The sequence below is a fragment of the Cyprinus carpio genome, chromosome B14 (genome assembly GCF_018340385.1).
Source record: "Cyprinus carpio isolate SPL01 chromosome B14, ASM1834038v1, whole genome shotgun sequence".
Lineage (NCBI taxonomy): Eukaryota > Metazoa > Chordata > Actinopteri > Cypriniformes > Cyprinidae > Cyprinus > Cyprinus carpio.
In genome coordinates, this window is record NC_056610.1 from 11787323 (window position 1) to 11811562 (window position 24240).

General features: G+C 37.2%; 2 protein-coding genes across 3 annotated transcripts in view; both read left to right on the forward strand.

Moving 5' to 3' along the window:
• LOC109084642 (serine/threonine-protein phosphatase 2A 55 kDa regulatory subunit B beta isoform-like) overlaps window positions 1-21263 on the forward strand; it is a 50462-nt gene extending 29199 nt beyond the window's left edge. For both annotated transcript variants that reach the window (XM_042738100.1, XM_019099308.2), the window contains exons 2-9: window positions 10316-10413; window positions 11845-12010; window positions 12510-12622; window positions 16044-16221; window positions 16361-16525; window positions 18748-18917; window positions 19368-19459; window positions 19580-21263. In XM_042738100.1, coding sequence (XP_042594034.1) covers window positions 10316-10413; window positions 11845-12010; window positions 12510-12622; window positions 16044-16221; window positions 16361-16525; window positions 18748-18917; window positions 19368-19459; window positions 19580-19859 — 1262 coding nt within the window. In that variant the 3' untranslated portion in view covers window positions 19860-21263. The remainder of the gene's footprint in view (window positions 1-10315; window positions 10414-11844; window positions 12011-12509; window positions 12623-16043; window positions 16222-16360; window positions 16526-18747; window positions 18918-19367; window positions 19460-19579) is intronic.
• Window positions 21264-21466: 203 nt separating this feature from the next.
• Window positions 21467-24177, forward strand: gpr151 (G protein-coupled receptor 151). The gene has a single exon (XM_042738102.1). It carries the CDS (start codon window positions 22345-22347, stop codon window positions 23626-23628), a length of 1284 nt encoding a protein of 427 aa, XP_042594036.1. The 5' UTR covers window positions 21467-22344; the 3' UTR covers window positions 23629-24177.
• Window positions 24178-24240: the final 63 nt, after the last annotated feature.

Consider the following 24240-nt stretch of genomic DNA (forward strand, 5'->3'; position numbering starts at 1 on the left):
CACAGCTGAAAATATAACCCACCAAAAAAAAAAAAAAAACACTAAATCCTCAATGCAATCTCCCCACACTATCATATATTTAATGAAATTGTTGTGTTGAAATTGGTGGTGTGAACAGTATATATTTGCCATGCCTTTAGCGAGGGAATGAAATGGTAAAAAAACAACCTATATTCTTTGTAACTTTTACCTTGAGGGCATCTAATCCCATTTCCTTTTCTATGTGTTATCAAAACTTTGTTTCTACATTGTAACACGTGTTATTTTTTCCACAAATGGCTCATAGACCTCTCTGCTGCTGCCTTGTAATGTCCTTGTTTAAAATAGCTGTGCAGGTCATCAGTAGGGAGGACGCAGCATAGAGCAACCCAGCAGGGGTGACCCTGCCACTCTAACCCCTACAACACAATTTACACCCCCATGCTCTCACATCAGGGAAAATGACATGCACCACCCCAAACGGGCCTGCTGCTATTATTCAAGAGCTAGAGAGAGTGACTGACAGACAGACAGACAGACAGACAAACAGACAGACGACATCAGTAGTGGTTGCCAACACAAACGGCCCCAGGCTACACTTTAAGACTTTAATCATAAAGAGAAATATTTCTCCAGCCCAAAAGGCCCCATTTATAATTCAGAGGGAAACAGTGTGGCACTAATGTTGTTCCCCGGCGTCAGGCTGAGTGCAAGAGGAGGACAAACAGCAAGGGGCCGGTCGCATTAAACATTCAACTGCTGTCAAACTCAGATTGAGCTTTTTATTGGGGGATGTAGTCAATGAAACATGAGGAGAAATTTAAACTCATCAACTAAAGAATGACTTAGGCTTCATTTGAAGAAAAGTATTAATCAGGCTTTTAACAGTAGGATCAACATTCACATTCAAGCAAACACAATGGCTCTGTTTTGAAACCTAGTTGGCTAAATTGCTCTATTGCCTACATAGGCACCGGCCTTCTAACTGAAATTAAACTTCTTAAATGACTGATTTGGAACACCCTTCATAGGCAGCAATTATAACACATAAACGTGAGACTCGACTCATGTTGTATTACATTAGCATGTAGCTAAGCTAACAGCATAATATTTGAATGTGCCTAAAATATACAGCACACACAAATATTGGGTAAAATAATCATCTTTTCCTAGAATTTATTTAGATTTAACTTTTTATCAGTACTTATCAATATAGAATGTATAAGCATAAAGCATACAAGCATAAATATCGTCATAATTTCTCCTGCTTTCTCCACCACTTTGACTAACTATGCAAAGTTCACTGCAACACATTGCAAGTGATAAAATGCAATTTACAGCTTGACGAAAAGAAAAAAAGCTTGACCAAAATGAGATAAAAGCAAAATGTGATTGCTTCCTACCTTTTAGAATAGGCTTGCATATAAGTACACTACCATTTACAATTTCTGAAACAAATTAAGAATTGTAATAAGCAAGGACAGATTATATTTATCAAAAATATCATATAAATGTTACAAAAAGATTTCTATTTCAAACAAATGGAGTTAGTTTGAACTTTTGATTCATCAAAAATCCTGAAAAATTACGGTTTCCACAAAAATACTAAGCAGTAAATGCTACTACAGTAAATTTCTCTACATTAAAAGTAATAAGAATTTTTTTTTGTGCAGCAAATCAACATATTAGAATGATTTCTATTGGATCATGTGACACTGAAGACTGGAGTAATGATGCTGAAAATTCAGCTTTGCATCACAGGAATAAATTACATTTTAAGATATAATAACATAGAAAATTGTTGTTTTCAATTTTTTTAATATTTCATAATATGACTCTTTTTATTGTGTTTTTGATCAAATAAATGCAGCCTTGGTGAGACTTCTAGCTTTATATTTTACTATCCAAATGTACTTCTTTTTAGTATCTACGTAATATATGGATGCACTAAATGTAAATGAGGTACTATAAACACACACACAGCCTGTCTCTTTTCTTATGTTCTCTGTGGTGTCCTACAGCTTCAGTTCTCCACATCTGTAGTTAAATTATGTATTTGTTAATGATGTGTGAAATTCAAACCAGTTTCCCCCGCTCGAAGCTCAGCCCCCTACATGCGGCCTTTCTCTTTGCTCTTTCTCTCAGACACATGCACAACACATACTCACCCTCCCCTCCCATTCCCTGGAGGCCTGCACCACCTCTCTCTCCCATTTCCACAGGGCATTTTTCCAAGAAATAAGGTTAATTAGCTTTTTTTTTAGGTCTCAGACTCTCTCTCTCTCTATGCTGTGATGCAGGCAGCACCATGACTGTGTGTATCAGAGAGTCACTGACATTGTTGTCGATCAGCAGGTGGTCATTCTTATTATAACCAGCTCAAATCACACCCGTGTCTGGTAAAATTGGTCCAGACCTGCATCATTCACCAGCGGGCCAAAGGCAAGTCTTTATTCCACCGTCTTTAAAACCACCAGACATTGACTTAAATCGAGTCATCCATCGATACAATCCAGAGACGTTAACAAAACAGCAGTCTACGTCATGTTGTTTTGTTTGCTGTTCTGGCTGTAAAGTATAGATTCATTGATCAGTATGATTCGAATTTCATTCTGAAAAATCAAAAGAAAAAGAAGGAACATCAAAAGCTGCCTGTGATTGCTTTCTGATATTAATTTAACAGTAAACCTAAGTTATTATGACTGTACAGTATATGCTTAGGTTTCAAAATGGGACCCTGTTGGAATCATTCACCATAGCTTTTGGCCAGCAGTTTAATCTAATCTTCTTAGTCTAAATAACAAGGCAGCAATGCATTGAGAGTGAATATGGGGAATTTTCTGGACACAGATCCATGAAAATTTAATTATAAAGACAGATCTCAGCACACTTGACCAGTCTCGCATGCAGTATTTAATTTACGGGGGAAGTTCAGTGTTGTACAGTGTAGAAGAAATTTAAAGGAACAGTGCATCCAAAAATTAAAATTTTTGAAAAGTTTGAGCTCTGTATAATTTTTATTGTTTTAAAATAAATCTCTTACGCTCAACAAAGTTGCATTTGATCAAGGTAAAAACAGTGATATTGTGAAATATTATAATTCACATTAACCGATTTCTATTTGAATATATTTTAAATTGTAATTATTCCTATGATGACATCACTGAATTTTCAGCCATTATTTCCAGTATTCAGCATCACATGATGCTTCAGAATTCCTTGGATTGTTGTCCAATACAGGAGAAATCATCATTTGCTGCTCAAAAAACTTTTATTATCAACATCCTATTATTATCAATCTATTATCAAATAATTAATTGTATTATCATAATAATCTTTCTATTATCTTAATATTTTTTCTAGAAATAGTGATAGAATGCATTTGTAACATTTTTAATTGATCAATTTAATGAAACCTTGGTGATATATATATATATATATGTATATATACCATATATTTATATATACCTTTCCATATATTTTGCCTTTCCATTTTTTGACATCAAACCTAGTGTAACCTGGTGTCTACACATTTTTGTTTTGTACACATGTGGAGAATTAAGATGTTTTTCAGTAAATAATGACTTAAATGTGTCTATTTCCCTGTTTCTCTAAAATCTGTTGTATGTGTGAAATACTTTATGGTGTTTTTTGAGTCTGATTTCATCAGTCCCCATTCAATTTTATTTTATAAAAAGAACAGCATGATCATCCCATATAAAGAAAGTCATGTATGTGGGTGATTAAATGAAGACAGTTTTCATTTTTTGGTGATCTATCCCTTTAATCTGTCCCATACAATGTTGTTGTACACTTTTTGCTCACCAAAGCAATCTTGCATTCTGAATAGAAGTAAAACATTTCTGAGAACAGATACGTTAAGGCAGCTGTAATCTACTTTTACGGGTTGATCCTTTAAGGTGCTGAACTCAGCAAAAGGGCTCTAATCTCACAGACAGTGTAACTGTGCATTACAACATGCTCTATCAGGTCCTGTGATAACGGCAGATTCCATGCAGACATGCTTCCACAGAGGAATTACACACAATCATTTCATTTTGGCTTAACTTCAAACAAGCATTGATTTTTGTGTTTTGGAAATGATTGGATGTTCTTTAGCCTGAAACTGGCTCAGCAGACTCCGACTGACCTACTTTTCCAAACCAGCCTCTCTCTTATGTTTCAGACAGCTGTGCTACGCTGAAACCTCAATGAGATTTTGAATGTTTGTGAGGGCTACACTTCAAAACGCATTTCACTTGTTTTTCCTCCCAATCTTTGCTGACCTGCTGTCTCCTTTTACTGCATAGTGCCATTTAACATCTTGATATGGTGCATCATCTTTATCTCATTCTCATTTTGCCTTTGTGAAAATCAATGTGTAAATCAATATAAGCCAAGTGTGACTATATTAGACTTTGTTCTGGTGATGTTGTTAGTGTGCTCTGAACAGTTGGATTTTACACACCAACTGTGTTCAGAATGGAATACTAGCATACTGCAGAGAGCTTACTTTTTTGTTGAAAATTGCATGTGAAACAAATATGTGCTGTATAATGCTAAATATAATGCTAAATATGCAGCACGAAAATAAATATATTTAGTATATAAACATAACATTTTTCTGAAATATATACATGCATGTGTGTGTATTTATATATATGTAATAAATATACACAGCACACATACATATATTATGTAAACAAAAATGTCATTTTGAATGTGATTAATCGCGATTAATCGTTTGACAGCACTATATATGTTTAAATTTGTTGCCGTTAAATTAGTCAAAACAACAATAATAAAATTTGTGGTTGATGTTAAAAAAATATACATACTGTGTACATTATAGATAAGGCTGAACTGGTAAGTGTAGTATGCTAATATGCCATTCCAAACATTATATTTTTGGTATTTCCCATGATGCCTTTGTGATGGGGAAGCTATGATCATACATGCTCAATAGCTGCCGGAGTTGCTGGGATTAGACAGGTTGGCACGGTAACCCACTTTATGGCATGTGAGTAATGAGAGAGGCTGCAAATTACAGCACGAGAGAGATCGTTCTTTCCCAGTATGAGACCCTGACCTTTGACCCTGCTGTTACAGACATGGGTGCCCGCAGGATTTATTGACTGCACTCTGTAATGCATTGCCCACTTTTTTTTGTCATAGGCAGCTAAGCATAAAGACATTCAAAATAGATGACTAACCTGTAGGACATTAGTCGTAAAATCTGATTCCCAACATTTCTGCATGATGTTTCACCCCTGAAGAAAGAAATAAGAAATTATATTTTGTTTAGAGAAATTAAACCTGCTTTAGAAGAATTCATTTGATTTACTTTGTAAAATTATTTTCGGTAAGACTTTAGTATAGGGACTAATTCTCACTGTTAACTAGTTGCGTATAAGCATGCCTATTATTAACATATTGGCTGTTTATTAGTACTTATAAAGCACATATTCTACATGATCATATTCTACATCCTTAATCCTACCCAAAATCTACACTTAACAACTACCTTACTAAATATTAATAAGCAGCAAAGTAAGAGTTTATTGAGGCAAAAGTCATAGTTAATGGTTTGTTAATGACGAGAATTGGACCTTAAAATAAAGTGTGACCAGATTTTCCTAACATTATGAATTCATCCAGACATTTTTGGGGTTGATTCCTATTAGATTTTAAGTTGGAAAAAAAAAATGTAATATAAATGATTTTTTAAAATTAAGTTATATTAGCATAAATTAAAATTTAAATCAAATTAGCATAAATTAAATATGTATAAGCATACATTCAAAGCTGTAAAACTATTATTCGCTTCACAGTAATGAGAATTAGTTATTTATGGTGTTTTTATGGAATCGTGGTATTTAGAATTTGTCATGAAAATAAGGTTGCAGGGCAAAAATATATATCCCTATATACTATCCCTAAAATATTTTAGAGATAGTATATAATTTTTTTTTTTTTTTTGTGAGATTCACCCACACCCCTAGAGTCACTGAAGTAAGTTGAATAGGGATATCAAATTGTGAACTTGATCTTTTCCTGGATATTTCCTTGTCAAACAGTAACACGCAAGGGAAGACTGGACTACAGGGCCTTGAAATTGCTTTTATTAAATCACTCTCTCTTTCTGAGTCAACAGATGCTTTGATTATAGGACACCCCCACTCTCACATTTCCCTTTCCTTCTCTGCTGTCCAATTTATCCTTGAGTGTAAGATGAGGAATAACATGTCTGTAATTGAGAAAACTCATTAAAACATTGTCATCAGTTTTCTCCCTGTCTCAGACTGCAGTGTGCTAATGTGTTTATAATGAGAAAAGGCCTGCGTTATTGCCAAGCAGAGGGTCTACGGTCAGGTGCACCTCAACGATTGATGAAACATTGCTACATCCAAGATCTGCTTCTGTATCATCACCTTATGTGGCATCCAACTCTTTTCAGGAAGCTTTCCTTAGTTGTTTTAAAAGCTGCTCACTGTTGAGAAACAAAGGACAGAAAGATAATCATTAAATTAATGTGCTGTGTGGTCATGACTATAATGACTTTTTTCTCTAACTCACCCTCCCTCAAGAAGCAGGGGGTTTCATATTCTTGTTCTGTGCACACAAAGATAAGAAATACAGTGTTCAGATCAATGGGCTGAAACATTGAAAATCTGCTTTATTCTGGCAAGGGAATGACAGATCTTTATGCCGACTATTGGACAATGCAGCAATCATTTAGTAACATGCCTGTAAAATAACAGGACCCCCATGTCCAAATCCTCCCAATTATTGTCCTTCAGGACAGCAAGGTTTTCCTGATATCTCATTCTTCAATGCCTCTGTTCATCATACTAGACTTTAAACTCAGTCATTAATTACTCACCCTCATTTAGTTTCAAACCCGTAAGACCTTCGTTCATCTTCGGAACACAAATTAAGATATTTTTGATGAAATCCAAGAGCTTTCTGACCCTGCATAGACACCAACACAACTGACAAGTTCAAGTCACAAAAATATACCAAGTAAAACAATAAAATAAACCATAATACAACAAAGCTACAACAATAATTTTACAAAACAAAGAAAACAAAAATAACGAAAAGAAAACAAAAATAATGTTCATTTAACAATTTCTTCTCTCCTGTGTCAGTCTTCGATGCACATTCGAAGCTCTCGGATTTCATAAAAAAATATCTTAATTTGTGTTCCGAAAATGAACAAAGGTCTTACGGGTTTGGAACGACATGAAGGTTCATTTTTGGGTGAACTATCCCTTTAAGAGAAAACACATTTATGCAATTAATACAATAACAAGGCAACATTAAACTGTCCAATGCAGGAGAAATAAATTAAAATTTATACAATTTTATAATTATCTATCACAAAGAAATAGTATATAATTCTATAATAAATAGTAATGTTTATATAATGTCTAGATATTCTTATACTGTAAGGTTATAATTTATTTATAATATTATAAAGTTGTATTAATAATAAATGTATTATGTACATGTTTAAATAAATGTACTGTATATATTGTGTATATTGTGCATAATGTATTCAAATATTTTACAAATATATAAAATAATTTTAATAATCATTCCCTATAATACAATAGGATTTAAATTAAATTTAAAAAATTTAATTAAATTTTAGAAATACACAGAATTAAACATGATTGATTTTATGTTAAAATCTAAAAATGACACTAAAATTACATTGTCTCTCAGTAATAGTATGAAAACAACAAGCATCACAATTTACAGTAGAAAAGAATGTGCTGCTGTGAACAAATCATCCTGTTCCTCAGCTATTTGTGACCATATTTCAGGATTGTGTATTTCAGTATTCAGTAGCCATGTTCAAAAATAGCCTACATTTTCTCTGCCTCTCCCCCGCTGTGCCATTGACCAGTATCAGACGCTGTAAACCACGTGTTCAGGCTGTTTAACATACGCAGCAAAGTCTTTCAGTCAAATGTAGCACAAGAGTAATGGAAGGGATCTCCATGGCAACCACTTCCTTCCATTTTCAATTCAGAAAGCAATAAATCCATTGAGGGTGTGTGGGTTCTCAAAAAATAAAAAAAACAACAATACTGAAGCAGGCTTTCCTACTTGTTACATCTCAACCCCTTCGTCTTTCATAAGCGGATTCCACTTAAGACACAACATCTACGAAAGCAAGTCTGTAGATTTCTACTGTGAGCAGAACAATACAGAATAATCAAGCAATGTGATCTGCTGTTTTGTGCTCACCACCCTTCAAACAAATGCATCTTTTTGAGGAAGATAAGAGAAGATTTTTTAAAGGTAGGAAACCCTCCTACAGATGCAGTTGACCTAGAATCTAGAAGTTCAGAAAGATTTGGATGAATACAATCAGTCACAACATTTGTGGTGTTTTGAACCCTATTGCTCATTTTGTATCATATGCCTGGAAAAGATGACTGTTTTTGATAGATGACTTTGCTTCTCTTTCTCTGTGTACCAGTGTTATAATCAGTCTTTCTAGACTGATTTATTAGATGTCTCAAGCTAATCCTGTCATATGTAAATTTCTGTCCTCAGTGGTGAATCCCGTGGATTTAGTGTTGAATGTGAAGGATGTTGTGTATTTCTGTGTCAGATGATAATGAATGGAAGGAAAATCATAGTTGGAGGAGGGGAGCGTCGGCTCTCTCTGGAGGGGCGGAGAATTCGGAGCTGTTCATGTGGCGGGAATGGCAGCTCTTGCTCTCTTTATCTGTTTAAGTGCACTGAATATTTTTTTTCAGCCTTCTGGTTTGATCCAGGGATCCCATAATGATTTTGAGGGATTATTTTATGTGTTTGTATGCACAAAAAATTCAGTTCTTTTCCAAAGTCTCTTTTAACCTATTTTTTGCACAAATGTGGGGCACTAGAACACCTTTCATCCGATCATTATTGACAGCTAGGAGAGGCAGATTTTAAGCATGTGCATGCTTCTAACATATGCATGCAGATGGAGCACTAATTGCTGTTTTCCTGCAAATCACATGTTGTTTGACAAACAAATGCATTTATGGAAGCTTTTAATTCTGCTGTGATTACTATATTAAACAAAGCTTATTATTAATTGCATTCTGGTATTGCAAAACTCAGTGGCCCTGTCTGAATATTTCATTACACGTTCCCAACACTATCTTGTTATAAGAATGGTCTGGAGCAGACCTGAGAATAACTGTCCTATGAGTTAATATTCTTCTGGCAACATGCATTATTCCAATGTAAAATTAAAGAAATAGTTCACTGAAAAGTCAGTTACTCACCTCAACACCTTTCCAAACCTATATGACTTTCTTTCTTCTATGTATGAAGTTTAGCAGGATGTTCATGCTGTCAGGGGTCATACAATAGCTTTGTGAAGAAAAAAAATGAAGATATTTAAGATTGATCATCTTTTCTTTCATTGCAACTTTCAGATGTCACTGGCATTCATGTCAAGTCATTTTTATTTTAGTTTTTTCCCCCCACAAATGGCATATCAAAACATGCACATAAAGTCTGATGTCAGTGACTGCAAACATTGCTTTTAATTTTTAATGTCTTGTAACCAATTGCAACAGAACAAATGTGAACATATACATACTATGAGTGTTGTTCTCTGAATTTAGGCACACAGCATGCAGTATCTGACCAGACTTATAATTACCTGCCACTGGAGTGTGGGCTTGGTTGTATACATAAACTTATTACACAGCCATCTTACATAATTCTGATTGAGCAAGCATTCTGTGGTTAAATTCTGTGGCTTTATTTTAAGGTCAGACTCTCACAATTAACAAACCATTAACTGACTTTTGGCTCAATACACTCCTAAATTGCTGCTTATTAAGTTAGTAAAGTAATTGTTAAGTTTATGTATTGGGTAGGATTAGGGATGTAGAATGGTAATGCAGAATATGTGCTTTATAAGTACTAATGAACGGCCAATATGTTAATAACAGGCATGCTAATAAGCAACTAGTTAATAGTGAGAATTGGTCCCATACTAAAGTGTAACCTAATATATATTTTTATGATGCTAATGTGACCAATTACCTACCTAGTTTCTTCTTTCTTGTTATATAATAAAATAGTTTACACTCAAATCAATATTTCATGTCCATTTATTTGTTTAGTAAGTAGCTGTGTAATAAGTGCCACAATCTACAGTGAGCCGGTCATTAACCTCCAAATAAACCTCATCATAGAGATACAAGATCAACTTCTTGTGGTTTATTTTACAATAATGACCAGCTGACCATACATTATCCTTTAAAAAGAGTGATAAGTCTTGTATAAATAAAGGCTCTCTTGTGTTCTGTTGCAGCTGACATCATCTCTACTGTGGAGTTCAACTCTACTGGAGAACTCTTGGCCACAGGAGACAAGGGAGGAAGAGTTGTGGTTTTCCAAAGGGAGCAAGAGGTAAGATAAAACCCTGAAATCTTTCATATGCATTTATTCCTGTAAACAAGAGCGCCATACAGCAAGACAGCAGGTCAATAAAATCAATGCTTTTCTTACTGTGTGAGCAAAAACCACAGAGCCGCACCCTTTAACACAACTTCCTGTGGCCTTTAACAGGGTTTCAATAGATACACAATAATAACACAGGTGAGGTCTCTATAAGCCTCAGGTGCACATGCTCAGACGTGAAGCTTTTTTTTTTCAGCTGTTTGGTCAGTAAACGGGGAACAGCAAGCTCAGTTTTGGGGAAGTTTAGAAGTTAGCTACACTACAAGCTAGTAACATTAAGTACCTAACTACACTGAAGTAGCTTAAAGGGATAGTTCTCCAAAAAATTAATACCTAATAGATTTAAAAACATACAGTGGTAATAAACAGCAGCATATAAATTCATTCTAAATTAGTATGGTTACTGATGTAGCTATTTGATAAACAATACCAGTGACAGATGAATTAGAAAGTGCCCTGTACCCACTAGAAATATTCAACTTTAAGAGGCCTAAAATGGTATTTAGAGTCTTAAATCAGTGAATCATTTTTGAATCCGTTCATTTACATAAACCGCCCAAAAGGAACCAGATTCACTAAAATTAACTGGACTTTCCAACATACTATATGAGACAGAGAACCATTTAGTAAAGCTGTGAGCAATACAATGTTTTGGTGTTTGGTCAAGCTTCACTGCTACTCATCGGAAAAAGTAGCTTGTAATTGGAAAACCGTCACTGCTGAACTACTGTAACATTACAAATTTTAGGTAGTTACACCACTTATGCAGGATTTTTCTGTTCAATTCATTGTATTCTTCCACTAAAATAGATGCTATGCTGTCAGCCAATACAGTCACATATGACTATGCCTTATTCTGCACAATACCCTAAATGCTACTTAATAAACACGGGTAGATTCTTACAGCACCCTCTAGAGAGGGATTCCTTCTCTGTTTACTTTAATTCAACTGCATGAGTGGTTTGCACAATTATTGATTTTGATGATTCCCAATGTGGAAACTTCCTTATTTCCAGTCTGCCATTGACTGCGAATGCATTAATGTAATAGTCCAACTGTGATCAGGAAACTTGCAATAAGCCGTTAACAGAATCAGGAGCACATTATGGGATATTCACAGGCAGAAAGCTCTGCAGATTTCTATTGATCTCAGTGCTCATTATTTACCCAGTTCTACACATCCTCTATCCCTTGCGTGTTCATTTATTATATGTTTTTGACTAATTTGATTATGCTTTCCACTACCAATAAGAATTAAGTTATTTTGCCACAGATGTCCCCCCACATATAGTAGCTATATACAAGCATAACACAGCATATGCTATCGTTGAGCAACGCAGCTTAACTTAGATGATGGCATTTCTCTCCTTTCGCCCACAGAGCAAGAACCAGCCACACAGACGTGGGGAGTATAATGTTTACAGCACGTTTCAGAGTCACGAGCCGGAGTTTGACTACCTGAAGAGTTTAGAGATTGAGGAGAAAATCAATAAGATACGCTGGCTGCCTCAGCAGAATGCTGCCTACTTCCTGCTCTCCACCAATGGTGAGTCTATGTTTAAGATATCTGTTGCAGGCAAAGTTTACTCATCTTCACATTGCTCCAGATGTGTATGACTGACTTTCTTCTGTGGAGCACAAAAGAAGATATTTTGAAAGCCAGTGAGGTCCAAGCAAAATCAGACTAACAAATGCGTTAGACCACAAAAACTAGGATCTCAGTCTTAGTGTGAGCTATTATTTATATGTGATAGCTGCTGTGATTTTAACAAAAGATTGTTAAAACAGTTGAACAGTAGGGAACAGTCAAGCCTTCCAATTACATCATACATCTCCCCATGTTCAGATGGTATGGCTACGGTTTACGTTCTCTGTTGGTGCTGGATCTTTTCCAGCCGTGTGCCAGATTGTGTCCCATAGACTGCAAAATGTCCCACTGCCCACCTTCCTATTTTCTTCTTTCTCTCAATTTGTCTTTTTATCATGCTTTGCTTCCTTCCAAATGGTATATTGAAGCTGCTCTGTGTGTGATGGTTTATTTTCAGATAAAACTGTGAAACTGTGGAAGATCAGTGAGAGGGATAAGAGACCGGAGGGATATAACCTGAAGGATGAAGATGGAAGAATCAGAGACCCAGCCACCATCACCACGTTACGGGTTAGCATGCAAGTCTTATCACCACCTGCAAAAACACAATAAAGAAAAGCAAATTTTTCATATGGATACTCAATATTTATCTTATCTGTTCTCTAGATATTTCAGAATACGATTCTGACAGTGAACAAAAGAAAATAAAGACATTACATTTTGCATAAAGTAAATGAAGCATATTTCTAAGAACAATAAAAACATTTGCTTTGTGACATTATTTTCATGACAAATAATGACCATAATTCTAATTATCATTCAATTCTCATTAGGGTGGTAAAATGCTTTATTTAAATCAGCATAAATGAAACTTCGTACAACAAAAACTACAATGACATTTAAATACATTACCATTCAACTAATTCATTTATTTATTTATTTGCATTACAGTAATAACAATGAGATTTTTTCCCATTACAGTAATGAGAGCTTCATTGCCAAAATACAGTCTTTAAAACAGGCTTCATTTTCTTTAAGCATAATCTAATTTCTTCTGATTTTATATGTTCTTCCAAGGTTTTGTTTGTGTTTTCAGTGGTTTAGCTGACAGTAATGCATGCTGAAATATGTAGTTAGCTTTTGGAGAATGTTTTTTCAAGAAGCTGAATTGGCAGACAGTTGAACAGTTACACTTCATCCTCCACTGAAGTACATCTATTTCAATCTCGTACCTGGAAGTCAGAGGTTTATTATAAATCTGCTGGTGCGTGTACTCATTAATGTTTTGAGAAGTTGCTGCTGTTCTCTCACATCCTCACATGAAAATCTCATTCTCTGTGTTCAGCACCAATGCTGACAAATGATGAGTTGTCAGCGACCAAAAGGAATTCATTCATAATCAAACAGCAAGGACAAAGACAGACGATAATGTGCAGTGAAGGGGCTCACAATGATTCCTCCCTCTGCTTTCCTTCTCACTCGTTCTCCATGAGTTCATCCCTCCAAATTGAATACAGATACAAAGAGGGCGCGACTCCGGGTACCCATTAATGTTCGGTGCGGTGTCTGTTTTCTGCTCCATGGCCTAATGGATTAAAGCACTCCACTCCTCCACCATTGTCTGTCCGGGCAGAAGATTAGCCTGACACCAGGGTGATGGCACGGAGCGGGCGGCAATCCCATTTGGACCATGAAATGTATGTGCGGTGGAGATGCAGAGACGGGTTTATCGTGGAGCTCCGGTAGTGAGGGAGGAGGGGAGAGATGAGACACACGTCATGTGTACTGGCAGTCTCTAGTGCCAGCGCTGTGATCTTACTCATGTCTCAGTATGCAATTTTACCCCTAAGGTTTACAGTGGTCTAGTTTCTGCAGTCCATGAGCTGACGTGATACAAGATGTGACCGGCATGCCATTTAAAGCCAGCGGATACCTGACCTTTTATAACAATACAGCAAATCAAAATGGATTCTTGTGATATTTGACCTAACTAATTCTGTCTGTGCCATAAAAACTGAAAGCAAGGTGTTGGCCAATCCCCCATCCCCCTGCTCATCTCAGTGGTAGATAATAAATGCGTTTTCTTATCTATTCCATGGTCTTTTGCGCTCTGCTTTCCTCCTGTGTGATCTGTTTTCTCTTTGAACTAATGTGGGACTGCTCAGTTTGGCACAGGAGGTTATTTTTCCTCAAGAGACATTAGAAACAGAGGGACCTCCTTAGATTCCACAGTCATTTTATATGTAAAGAGAAGGACAGATTCCTGTAGCCGGACATCTGAATTCACTCTTAAAAAGGCTCTTTATTGGCACTGATGGTTCCATGAAGAATCTTTAACATTAAAGGATCTTTCCGATGCATAATAGATTTTTTTATAATGCAAAAGGGTTCTTTATATTATTAAAATCTTATTCACACTAGGAAAAAAATATTTTGAGAATTGTTAACTAGAAGGTCTTTAGGGAACCCAAAAATTGTTCTTCTATAAAAATCACAGTGAGAACTAACTTTATTTTTAAAAATGATTCAACATAAAGATTCCAACTTATTCTAGCTAAAAACATACTGACAAATAACTGACAGCTAATGCTGTTTTAAAGTAATAGTTTTCAACCAGAGGGCTAGGGGTCCAGTGTTTGGCCTCAGCAAATGTCAAATAATTATAAATAATTATTATTATTAATATAATTCATATTATGATATTAAAACAATCTAACATAATTAAATTGCTGCAAAAACATAATTAATACAAAAATCAATTCATATGTCTTTTTTTCACTCAATAACTATTGAAGTACATACAGTTCTTGTTCTTCTTCTGGAATCACAAATAAATAGAGTTCAATATATATATAAAGTGTTATAGATTTACTTGTTACTAGATGTTGATGACAACATGTCAGATCCATCGACTAGTTCTTCCTAAAAGCCATACATTGTATTATACCCTTATGAAAATAATATCAGATGCTTATGAAAGCATCAGATGGTCAGTGAATAAACTGTGGGTGGTCCATGGGTGTGCCATCTTATGCTGAGACTAATAAAAGGATGACATATAAATCTGTCAGCATGATAAACAAACAGCACATGAAATTCTAATGTGTGCACTTGAGCGTGCACAGCTAAACCAAAACAACCTAATATACATATTCAACTTTAAGCTCACTGCAGTCATCCTTCACCACTGAATCATTTTAGCTTGTTATCTGAATGCAGCTGAAACATTACAATAGTGGTTTAAAAGCCTGAAGGGTCATTTTAGAGCTAAGGACTGATTTGAATGCCTCTCACATAAGGCAGAGGTGCTTCTGTGATGTGGTAATGAGTGACTCTCTTTTTGGAACAACATGGCTCTGAACTTCAGCGTCAGTTAAACAGGCCGCATCTGTGTACTGCAATTAGGACCTGCGGGTGGGGCAATGGTGCTGTTCTGGGCACCAGCTCACAGCAGGAAGTGTAGTTCAGTGGACTTTTATAAAATGTGTCCCGCTGGATGGTCCCAGCCCACAAAATGCCAAACGCACATTGAGCGCCATCATAATGGTCATAAGTCCCAATTAGATGTGAAGACCCCATGATTACAATAGCCTTTAGTTTTCACTGCTCAGTTTTCCACCCTGGGTTAATTAATGTATGCAGTCAATAGCCTTTAGTTTGCATTACAGTCCAGAATATCACACTTGATGGCTTGTACTTTGGACAAAAGCGATAACACTTTTAAAATGAATAAAAACAGCTACTTCCTTTGAAATTTTTTTTTATATAAAAATAAGCAAAACTCTCTCCCTGTTCTGACCTGCTGCTTAATTCAGCATTCTTTAAATAGAGTTGTGGTTTATGTATGTATGTCCCAGTTCTTGCTGATGAATGACAAGAGGGTCCCTAGTGGTGATATGTCCAACAATCTTTGGAAAAAGAACGACTGTGTTGTGGCTGTTGTAATTGTTACAGCAGATTCTGACCTTTTTTTCCTCTCATCTTCTCTCAGGTGCCAGTGGTGCGGCCCATGGACCTCATGGTTGAGGCCACACCTCGCAGAGTGTTTTCCAATGCGCACACATACCACATCAACTCCATCTCTGTTAACAGCGACTATGAGACCTTTATGTCCACCGATGACTTGAGGATCAACCTGTGGAACCTGGAGATCACAAACAGAAGCTTCAGTATCCTTTCATGTCATTAAATTTGTTTTGTTTTAAACTTGTTTTTGTCAAAAAACCAGCGCAATTGTGAATTACTTGTTTTAAATCTAAATGGGTCTTTTCCTACAAGTTGATCGGTTGTCCTGAGCTGATTTTTCAGACATTGTAGACATTAAGCCAGCGAACATGGAGGAGCTGACGGAGGTGATAACGGCAGCAGAGTTTCACCCTCACCAGTGCAACACATTCGTCTACAGTAGCAGTAAAGGCTCCATACGTCTGTGTGACATGAGGGCATCAGCACTCTGTGACAACCACTCAAAATGTAAGTCAATGCAAGCCTTGAAAATCATACATGAGACTACAACACACTATTGTTCAAAAGTTTGGGGTCATATTTATAAAAGAAAAAAATACAATACAATAAATACAATATTTACAAAAATATTGTTTTCTAGAACACCATATCAGCATATTAGTAAGACGTCTGAATAACACTAAAGACTAGAGTAATGGCTGCTGAAAATTCGGCTTTGTCATCACAGGAATAAATTATCTTTTATATTTAAAATATATATTATGATAGAAAGGAGTTTTTCTTGTTTGAATTGTGATATTTCACATTATTACTGTTTTTACTGTATATTTGATCTAATAAATGCAGCCTTGGTGAGACTTCTTTTAAAAAACATTTGATAAGAAATCTTACAAAACCCAAACTTTTGAAAAACAGCTTACTAGAATGTGCATATCTTAGCTCAGATAACTTTGATTATGGAAGAATTTTAATGAGAAATGTATGAGTTCATTTTAACATCTCAGACTTTGAGATAACAAAGAGCTCTGCGATGTTTCTTTCTTATTGGTTGTTTCATCCTGACTGTGATAATCTGCTGAAATGCAGCAGAAAGAAACAAAGGCTGATTGCTTAGAAAAGTATAGCACAGCATTCCTCACCAAACTGTAGGATTTGACTTCATTATTCATGAGTTATTCTGCATCAACGTTTAATTTGATTTGAACAAAGCCCCAATAGGTAACAGTGATGTTTGCCTTAGCAAAACACCACTAATAAAGCTTCTTTAAAATCGTTAACATTTTGTAGACCTTTTTAAATGAGTCATTCCTGAATTCTTCCAATCTTCATTATAACATTACAAATGCAAGGGCCAGTACAGCTCCAGAAACACTGTTGTCTCTAGAGAGCACAGCCACTATATACGCCATGACAGGGATTAGTCTCTCTTCCACCTAGGGCGAGGGCGTTGGAGGTGAGGATTATGCAAATTTTTAATATGATTGCGTCTCCTTGAGCTTAACTGGCTAATTTTATTTTGGGATGAATGCTGACACAATGCAGACTGATGAACCTGTACTGGTGGTATACAGTGGCATCTCCTTTGGCTGCACATGGCTGAATTGATAACCACAAATTGACACATTTCCATTTCTGAAGGTCTCCAGTTTATGATGGGAGGCTTCCATGTGCATTTGATGAACAGATTGAATGCATTGACATTTAAGCTTGGCATAAAAATCAATGCTCAAGGGCAGATAGCTGTGCCTATAGTTTTCAAACCGCTGAAAGAATTTGGTAATTTCCTTCGTTTTATCGACGTGCTCACTGGTCCATGTGTTCACATCCTGTTGAATAGATATTTACATAATGCTGCTGAATTTTAAAAGGCCAGATTTGCTGGAGGGGGTAACAACTGTGAGGGCTTCGGTTTTAGCTGCCTTGGTTTGTATCTCCAGCACCACACTGACCTAAATTATACACACATCTGTCATTTTTTTCCTTGGTACATGATCTCACAGCAGGCGGATGTGCCAGTCTGCCTCAGGAAAGACCTCCTCAATGTCTTCTCCATTGCATAGTGTGTGCGTGTGTGTTGCTCCTTCCATCCACACTAAAAAATCTTCCAGGCATCCTAGAGAAAATTCTTAAAATTCAATCTGTGGTGTCAGGCGGGGGAGGCTAACCAAGCCCAGCAGGGCTCCAAGCAGCAGTGGAGTGCAGACGGAGGGCCGTAGCCCCTCACATCTCTCCCCAGAGACTCATTAGCCCCATCTGAATGACACCCAGCAAGACTGCAGGTGGACAGGCTCACAATGTGACATGGCACGCTCATGACAAACACCTGCAGTCCATCAGTGCTCAAATTTCCCTGCAAGCATTGATCTGTTTCCTCCCCCTCTGCCCGTGTTTTTTTATTTTCATCCACTGTGTAGACGCCTGCAGACACATCACAGGATAATCCGCAACTGAGTCAACAAAACAGTGAGAGGACAATCGATAGTCGATGATAAATATCTGTTTCTCTGCTCTGACAGGTGTATTATTTCCCTGGCGAGCCAGGCAGATTTATGACATGTCGGGAAGCAAACTTTAGAAAGTTGCTTGTTTTTAAAGCTAACATGAAACAGCACTCGCAATCCATTTTAATTCTGTGATATTTCTGAGTGAGATGGTATATTCGATGAGGACGGGACATGTTTAATCCTCATTTTAACATTTCTATATTTGATTTCATTATTCTCTTCTAGTTTTCGAGGAGCCAGAAGACCCAAGCAATCGCTCTTTTTTCTCTGAGATCATCTCCTCCATCTCTGACGTAAAGTTCAGCCACAGTGGGCGGTACCTGATGACACGTGACTACCTGACAGTGAAGGTCTGGGATCTCAACATGGAGAGCCAACCACTGGAAACCTATCAGGTACAACATTGGGTTGCAAACTATCTGCATTTAACAAAGCCTAATGCCCGAATTTTAAGGGCTATGTTAAATTATATTTGGCTTTTTTGGTAGACAAAGAAAGACTTTTTGCACACATACATATTTATATTTATAATCTTTGTCTTTCAGTAAACAGAACAAAAATATTGCATTACACAAATGTAATAAAATGCTCCCCTGAATCATAAACATAACCTACCTTATCAATCACGGTTGATATCTTGCGCTGATATCTTTGGTTTCTCAAATAGTCTTTACTTCATCCCACTAATGGGCTAGAAAATATGACAACACAAGGAAATGTTCATCAAATGATTTGATGGGGTATTTAGCAGTCACACACTGTCTAAAAAGAGAGGAATTTTTAGAGATGTGAAAACCGGTGTTTACTAAATTAATGATCAAAATTGCCACCATTTCATCCACCAGGTACACGATTACCTAAGAAGTAAGCTGTGCTCGCTGTATGAGAATGATTGCATCTTCGACAAATTTGAATGTGTTTGGAATGGATCAGACAGGTCAGTGTTTTGCACATCTGTATTAAACATTTATTTTAATAAACGTACTGGTCCAATTGTGAATAATTAATCAATGCACATTTATTCAAAAGCAAAATATTGTTGATGTTCTGTTTCCAGTGTGATCATGACTGGTTCTTACAACAACTTCTTCCGAATGTTCGACCGTAATACGAAGCGTGACGTGACTCTGGAGGCATCCCGGGAGAACAGCAAGCCTCGGGCGATCCTGAAACCACGGAAGGTGTGTGTGGGCGGAAAGCGTCGCAAAGATGAAATCAGTGTGGACAGCCTGGACTTCAGCAAGAAAATTCTCCACACTGCCTGGCATCCTTACGAGAACATCATCGCTGTGGCAGCCACAAATAACCTTTACATATTCCAAGATAAGGTCAACTAGCACAACTGTACCACCTCCTCGCATACCTGAAAAGAGAGAGAAAGAGGAACAAAATGCTGCAGCTCGGCAGGAGATTGCAAGGTGTCTTTTGTGATGAGAAACAGGAAGTTACCTATGATGTAGGGAGAAGTATGGACAGATGCTGGCCTTGTGCAAGGAAGCTGCCAGACTTTCACAAACAAGTAGCATCCTGCCCTGCACAATCATTCTTCCTCTATTAAGTATTTTAATTTCCTCTTCTGCGAACTTATTTATCGTATTTATATTCATTTCTCTGCTGGAAGGAAATGCCTGACTCTTTAAATCTGGACAAATGTGCATTTTCACTGCAATGACATGAAGAATCTTTAATAAGGCAAAAAGACAGGCCTTCGCTGACATCCTGGCATCGGAAATAAAGGGGTGCCTTTACAAAAAAACTAAACAAAAAAACAATGGATTTCCATTCCCTTTGAAACACAATGCCCTCCAACTTCCTCCAAAATGTCTGACTGATTCGTAATATACTAAGAATGTGATTTACGCTGATTGTAGTGTTGAAACAAACAATCTGTGGATGGAATCACTGTCCCTTGCGACCTGATTATTTCTCTTGAAAGGAGCTCTGAAGTAAAAGTCAATCCCACTGGTCATGTTTTGTCATTTCATGCTGTCCTCTTATTTTGATGTAACCATTAATAAGCTGTGGTGCCTTCTTTTCATATTTGGATATTCGGATGGCAGACGGGGTGGAGGGTGGGTTTGGGTTTTCGGAAGGGTGGTATTTGGGTTGTGAAGTGTGAATGTTTTTACAAGAAATGTGAAAAATAGCTTTGTGTAAGAAGGGAAAAGATTTGCAGCGACATGGATTTTCAGTACACAGAATTGAAGTACTTGAATTTTGCTTTATACTCTCCACTTTATCTCAGTATGCTCATAACTTTACAGTATACCCTGATTTTTTTTTTCTTCTTCAGTGCCGTGCTGGGTGAAAAGTATTATTGCATGCAACATGTCATCTATAATGAGCCAATGAAGAAAATATCTGTTCCGTACCATCAAATGAACCTGTAACAATCAGATTTCATCTTTTCCATTGTTTCCACTGCATTTGTCTGAGACTGTTAAAACGTCATCGTTCAGTTACGTCACTTTGGCCTGAGGATGACAGAAATACCGGTATCATGATGTAGCCTATACATGAAGGTTAAATGATATCAGGGAATTTTATTATGTACAAATGAACCAGTAATGTTCTCTTCTGAAGAAAAAAAAATACAAAAAACTTCAGATGTTAACTTCTTAATGACACAAAGTTTTATAGCTCAGAATGTATCTACATGCAATTATTTGCCATGCAGTCTTTATGCTTAATGGAACTCGTTAAAAATAAAAAGAAACGAAAAAGAAGTTGAAAAAAATTTATTTGTTTCTTGCTCTCCTTTCGCTAACGTTACACGTAAATTAAACAATGGCGCCCTCGTGTGACAGTTCAAGAGACATAATAATAATAATAATAAAAATAATAATAATAATGCAGTACATTGTGCCCTATTACGGATTTTTTAAAAGAGTGTAGCATAGTATTTTGGTTGGTAAAATATTGAAAGAATAATGATAACTCATTAATGCTAACATTAACAAATATAAATGATTATATTATTCATAATATATTCGTTAATTTGCATACGAATAATTAAAAATGTAATTACACTTCTATACAAGGGATTACGGGTATAAGTCTCAATATAATTTGTGACAACATGCCCCATCCATGGGAAAACAACCCATTAACTGTGTTTTTCCTGGCTGGCAATGTTAAATCATTTTTGTGGCTTGCAGGTGTTTATACTTCAATTCAAATGTACAACAAACCTACCTTAAGAAAAACACAAGAAGTGAGAGAAGAGTAAAACTATCTCCTATTTGGATATGAGTATGATATATATGGTTCAAATATATGGCAAACATTATAAAAGGTGCAAATAACTTCTTACAAAGTGTTACAATAACATTAAATGTGACAAAGTAAGTTAGGCTAACATGGCTATATTATTTCAGCTCGAGGAAAACGTATTTGCTGAGGTAAAATCTCTCATAAAAATTAATATTTCCATTTGCAATCATCGAGCCTTTGTCTTCGGCAGGAAATAAAAAAAAATCCATCATTTCCAGTGACAATAGAAGCAATAAGTTTAACTCGGTGTGTAACAGCCAGTCAGTGCTTATTACCCGAAATCGTTTTAATTGGCCTCGGGAGGATCGCGGCAGGCGAAATTAAACGCTGTCAGTCAGCTGGAGACGGCGCCTGTCAATCAAAACGTCCGTTATAAAGTCGCTCCGCTTTCGCGCCGTCTACTCAAAAGCGGGAAGAGCGCGGGAACTGATCAGTTCCACAAGCGCGCGGAGTTTATTCGCGTATAGACACAGCTTTGAGAGAGAGAATTTCGTTCTCTCTGCACATACTGCCAAATTTATTTCCATTTACCAATCCATCACAGCGAAAATGGATAAATTACCAGCTATGAACATCAGCGCAGGCAACAGTTCCGTGGATAGACGCTCATTTTTGGAGAGAAGTGGATATCAGCACCTGGATCACGGAGATCTGAGGGTTTTGATTCCAGTGGTGCTGGGAGTCATCTGCGTCCTGGGTTTCACCGGGAATGTAACGGCTATGGGAGTCCTGATCACCAACGCACGTAAAAGTAAGCTGTCCTTGATCAATGCACTCATCCTCAACCTCATGCTAGCTGATGGTCTGGTCCTGGCTTTTGCTGTTCCCTTCAAAGCCACTGCTTATTCCCGTGCCAGCTGGACTTTGGGTTTGTTTGTCTGTAAGACCTGTGACTGGTTCTTGCACGCATGTATGGCTGCAAAGAGCTTTACCGTGGCCATCATGGCCAAAGCTTGCTACAGGTACGTCAGTAACCCCACCAAGCAGGTAAGCATCCGTCTGAAGACTATCCCGGTAGTCCTACTCTTTACTTGGCTCTTGGCATGCGTGGTCCCCATTCCCCAGTGGATTTTTTCAACCCTGCAAAGAGAAGCAAGTGGACTGATTTGTGTTCAAGCAGTGCCAGTCGATGCCCATGATTTCATGTCTGTGTACGTCAAGGCGTACCCTCTTCTGGCCTACTGCATGCCTTTGAGTTTCTCCCTACTTTATTTTTGGAAAGCATATGGACGATGCCAGCGAAGGTCCAGCAAGACCCAGAACCTACGGACGCAGATCCGATCCCGCAAACTCACCCTGATGCTGTTCAGCCTGACGGTGGCCATGGCCACCATGTGGCTCCCACAATGGGTGTCCTGGGTGTGGATGCGGCACGCCCTAGAGACCGATGGTGCCTTTCCTCCGGTCCTCTTCACTCTCTCCGCCCAGCTACTAATGTTCTCCATCTCTCTAGTCAACCCTCTCATCGTTCTTGCTCTCTCCGAGGAGTTCAGGGAGGGCTACATTGGCTTGTGGCGAAGGCTCACCCTCCGCAAACAACTGCCGAAACAACACAAGCCAGGACCACATACCCCAACTGCCCCAAAGTCACCTACCCCGAGACCCGAAAGGTCAGCCCACCTCCCTCCACACCAGCCTGGGCGAACAGAGGAGCAAAAGCCTGAGAAACAACTGGATCAGAGTGAAGGACAGCAGGAGAGCCCGACCAACAAGGATGGAATAGTACTGCAAGATGTAGAGCAGTTCTGGCAGGAGAGGGAGACTGGCTCCCAGTCACACGAAAATGATCCTGTACCCTGGGAACATCAGGATCCCAAGAAAGGAAAACAATAAGAAAGTGAGAATCCCTGTTCTTTTACACAAAAGAATGAAATACACACAACAGATCAGACCTCACCTGAACTTGGCTCTCTCATTGTGACTAATCATAAATGAGTTATGGTTTTAATTTATTTGTTTTTGTGTTCGTGTTTAACTCTTCTGAACAAGATGAAAGTGATCAAACTGGTTTGATATGATCTATGAGTATTTTGAAATGACTGTATTGTATTGTATTGTATTATGTTGTTTAAAAAATTATGTATTATATATTAAAATGGGTAGCAATATCACTAAAGAAACCAGTGTGTGGTGACGTCTTGTGCGCACAGGTCCACCAAGACAATAAAAATGCCGAAAAGCTGTGGATAGCTCTCTCCTGCCTATGGTATTGTTAAAAATAGATGTTGAAATCTTACTTTTATTGATATTTGCAATTTGTCCCTTTTTATTATGAGTGTTTACACATTAAGATGGAAATGAAAATGTCTACAGAATGAATATGCTATAAAGAAAGTATTTAGGGAATGAAATCATGTAAAATAAATTTATATATATAAACTACTAAGGAGTTGTGTTGTTTTTGTCGTCTGCTTTGAGCTGTTCTACACATACTGCACAAACCTG

Coding starts and splice junctions, on each gene's coding strand:
- gpr151 (XM_042738102.1), top strand. CDS start 22,345: ATGGATAAATTACCAGCTATGAACATCAGCGCAGGCAACAGTTCCGTG.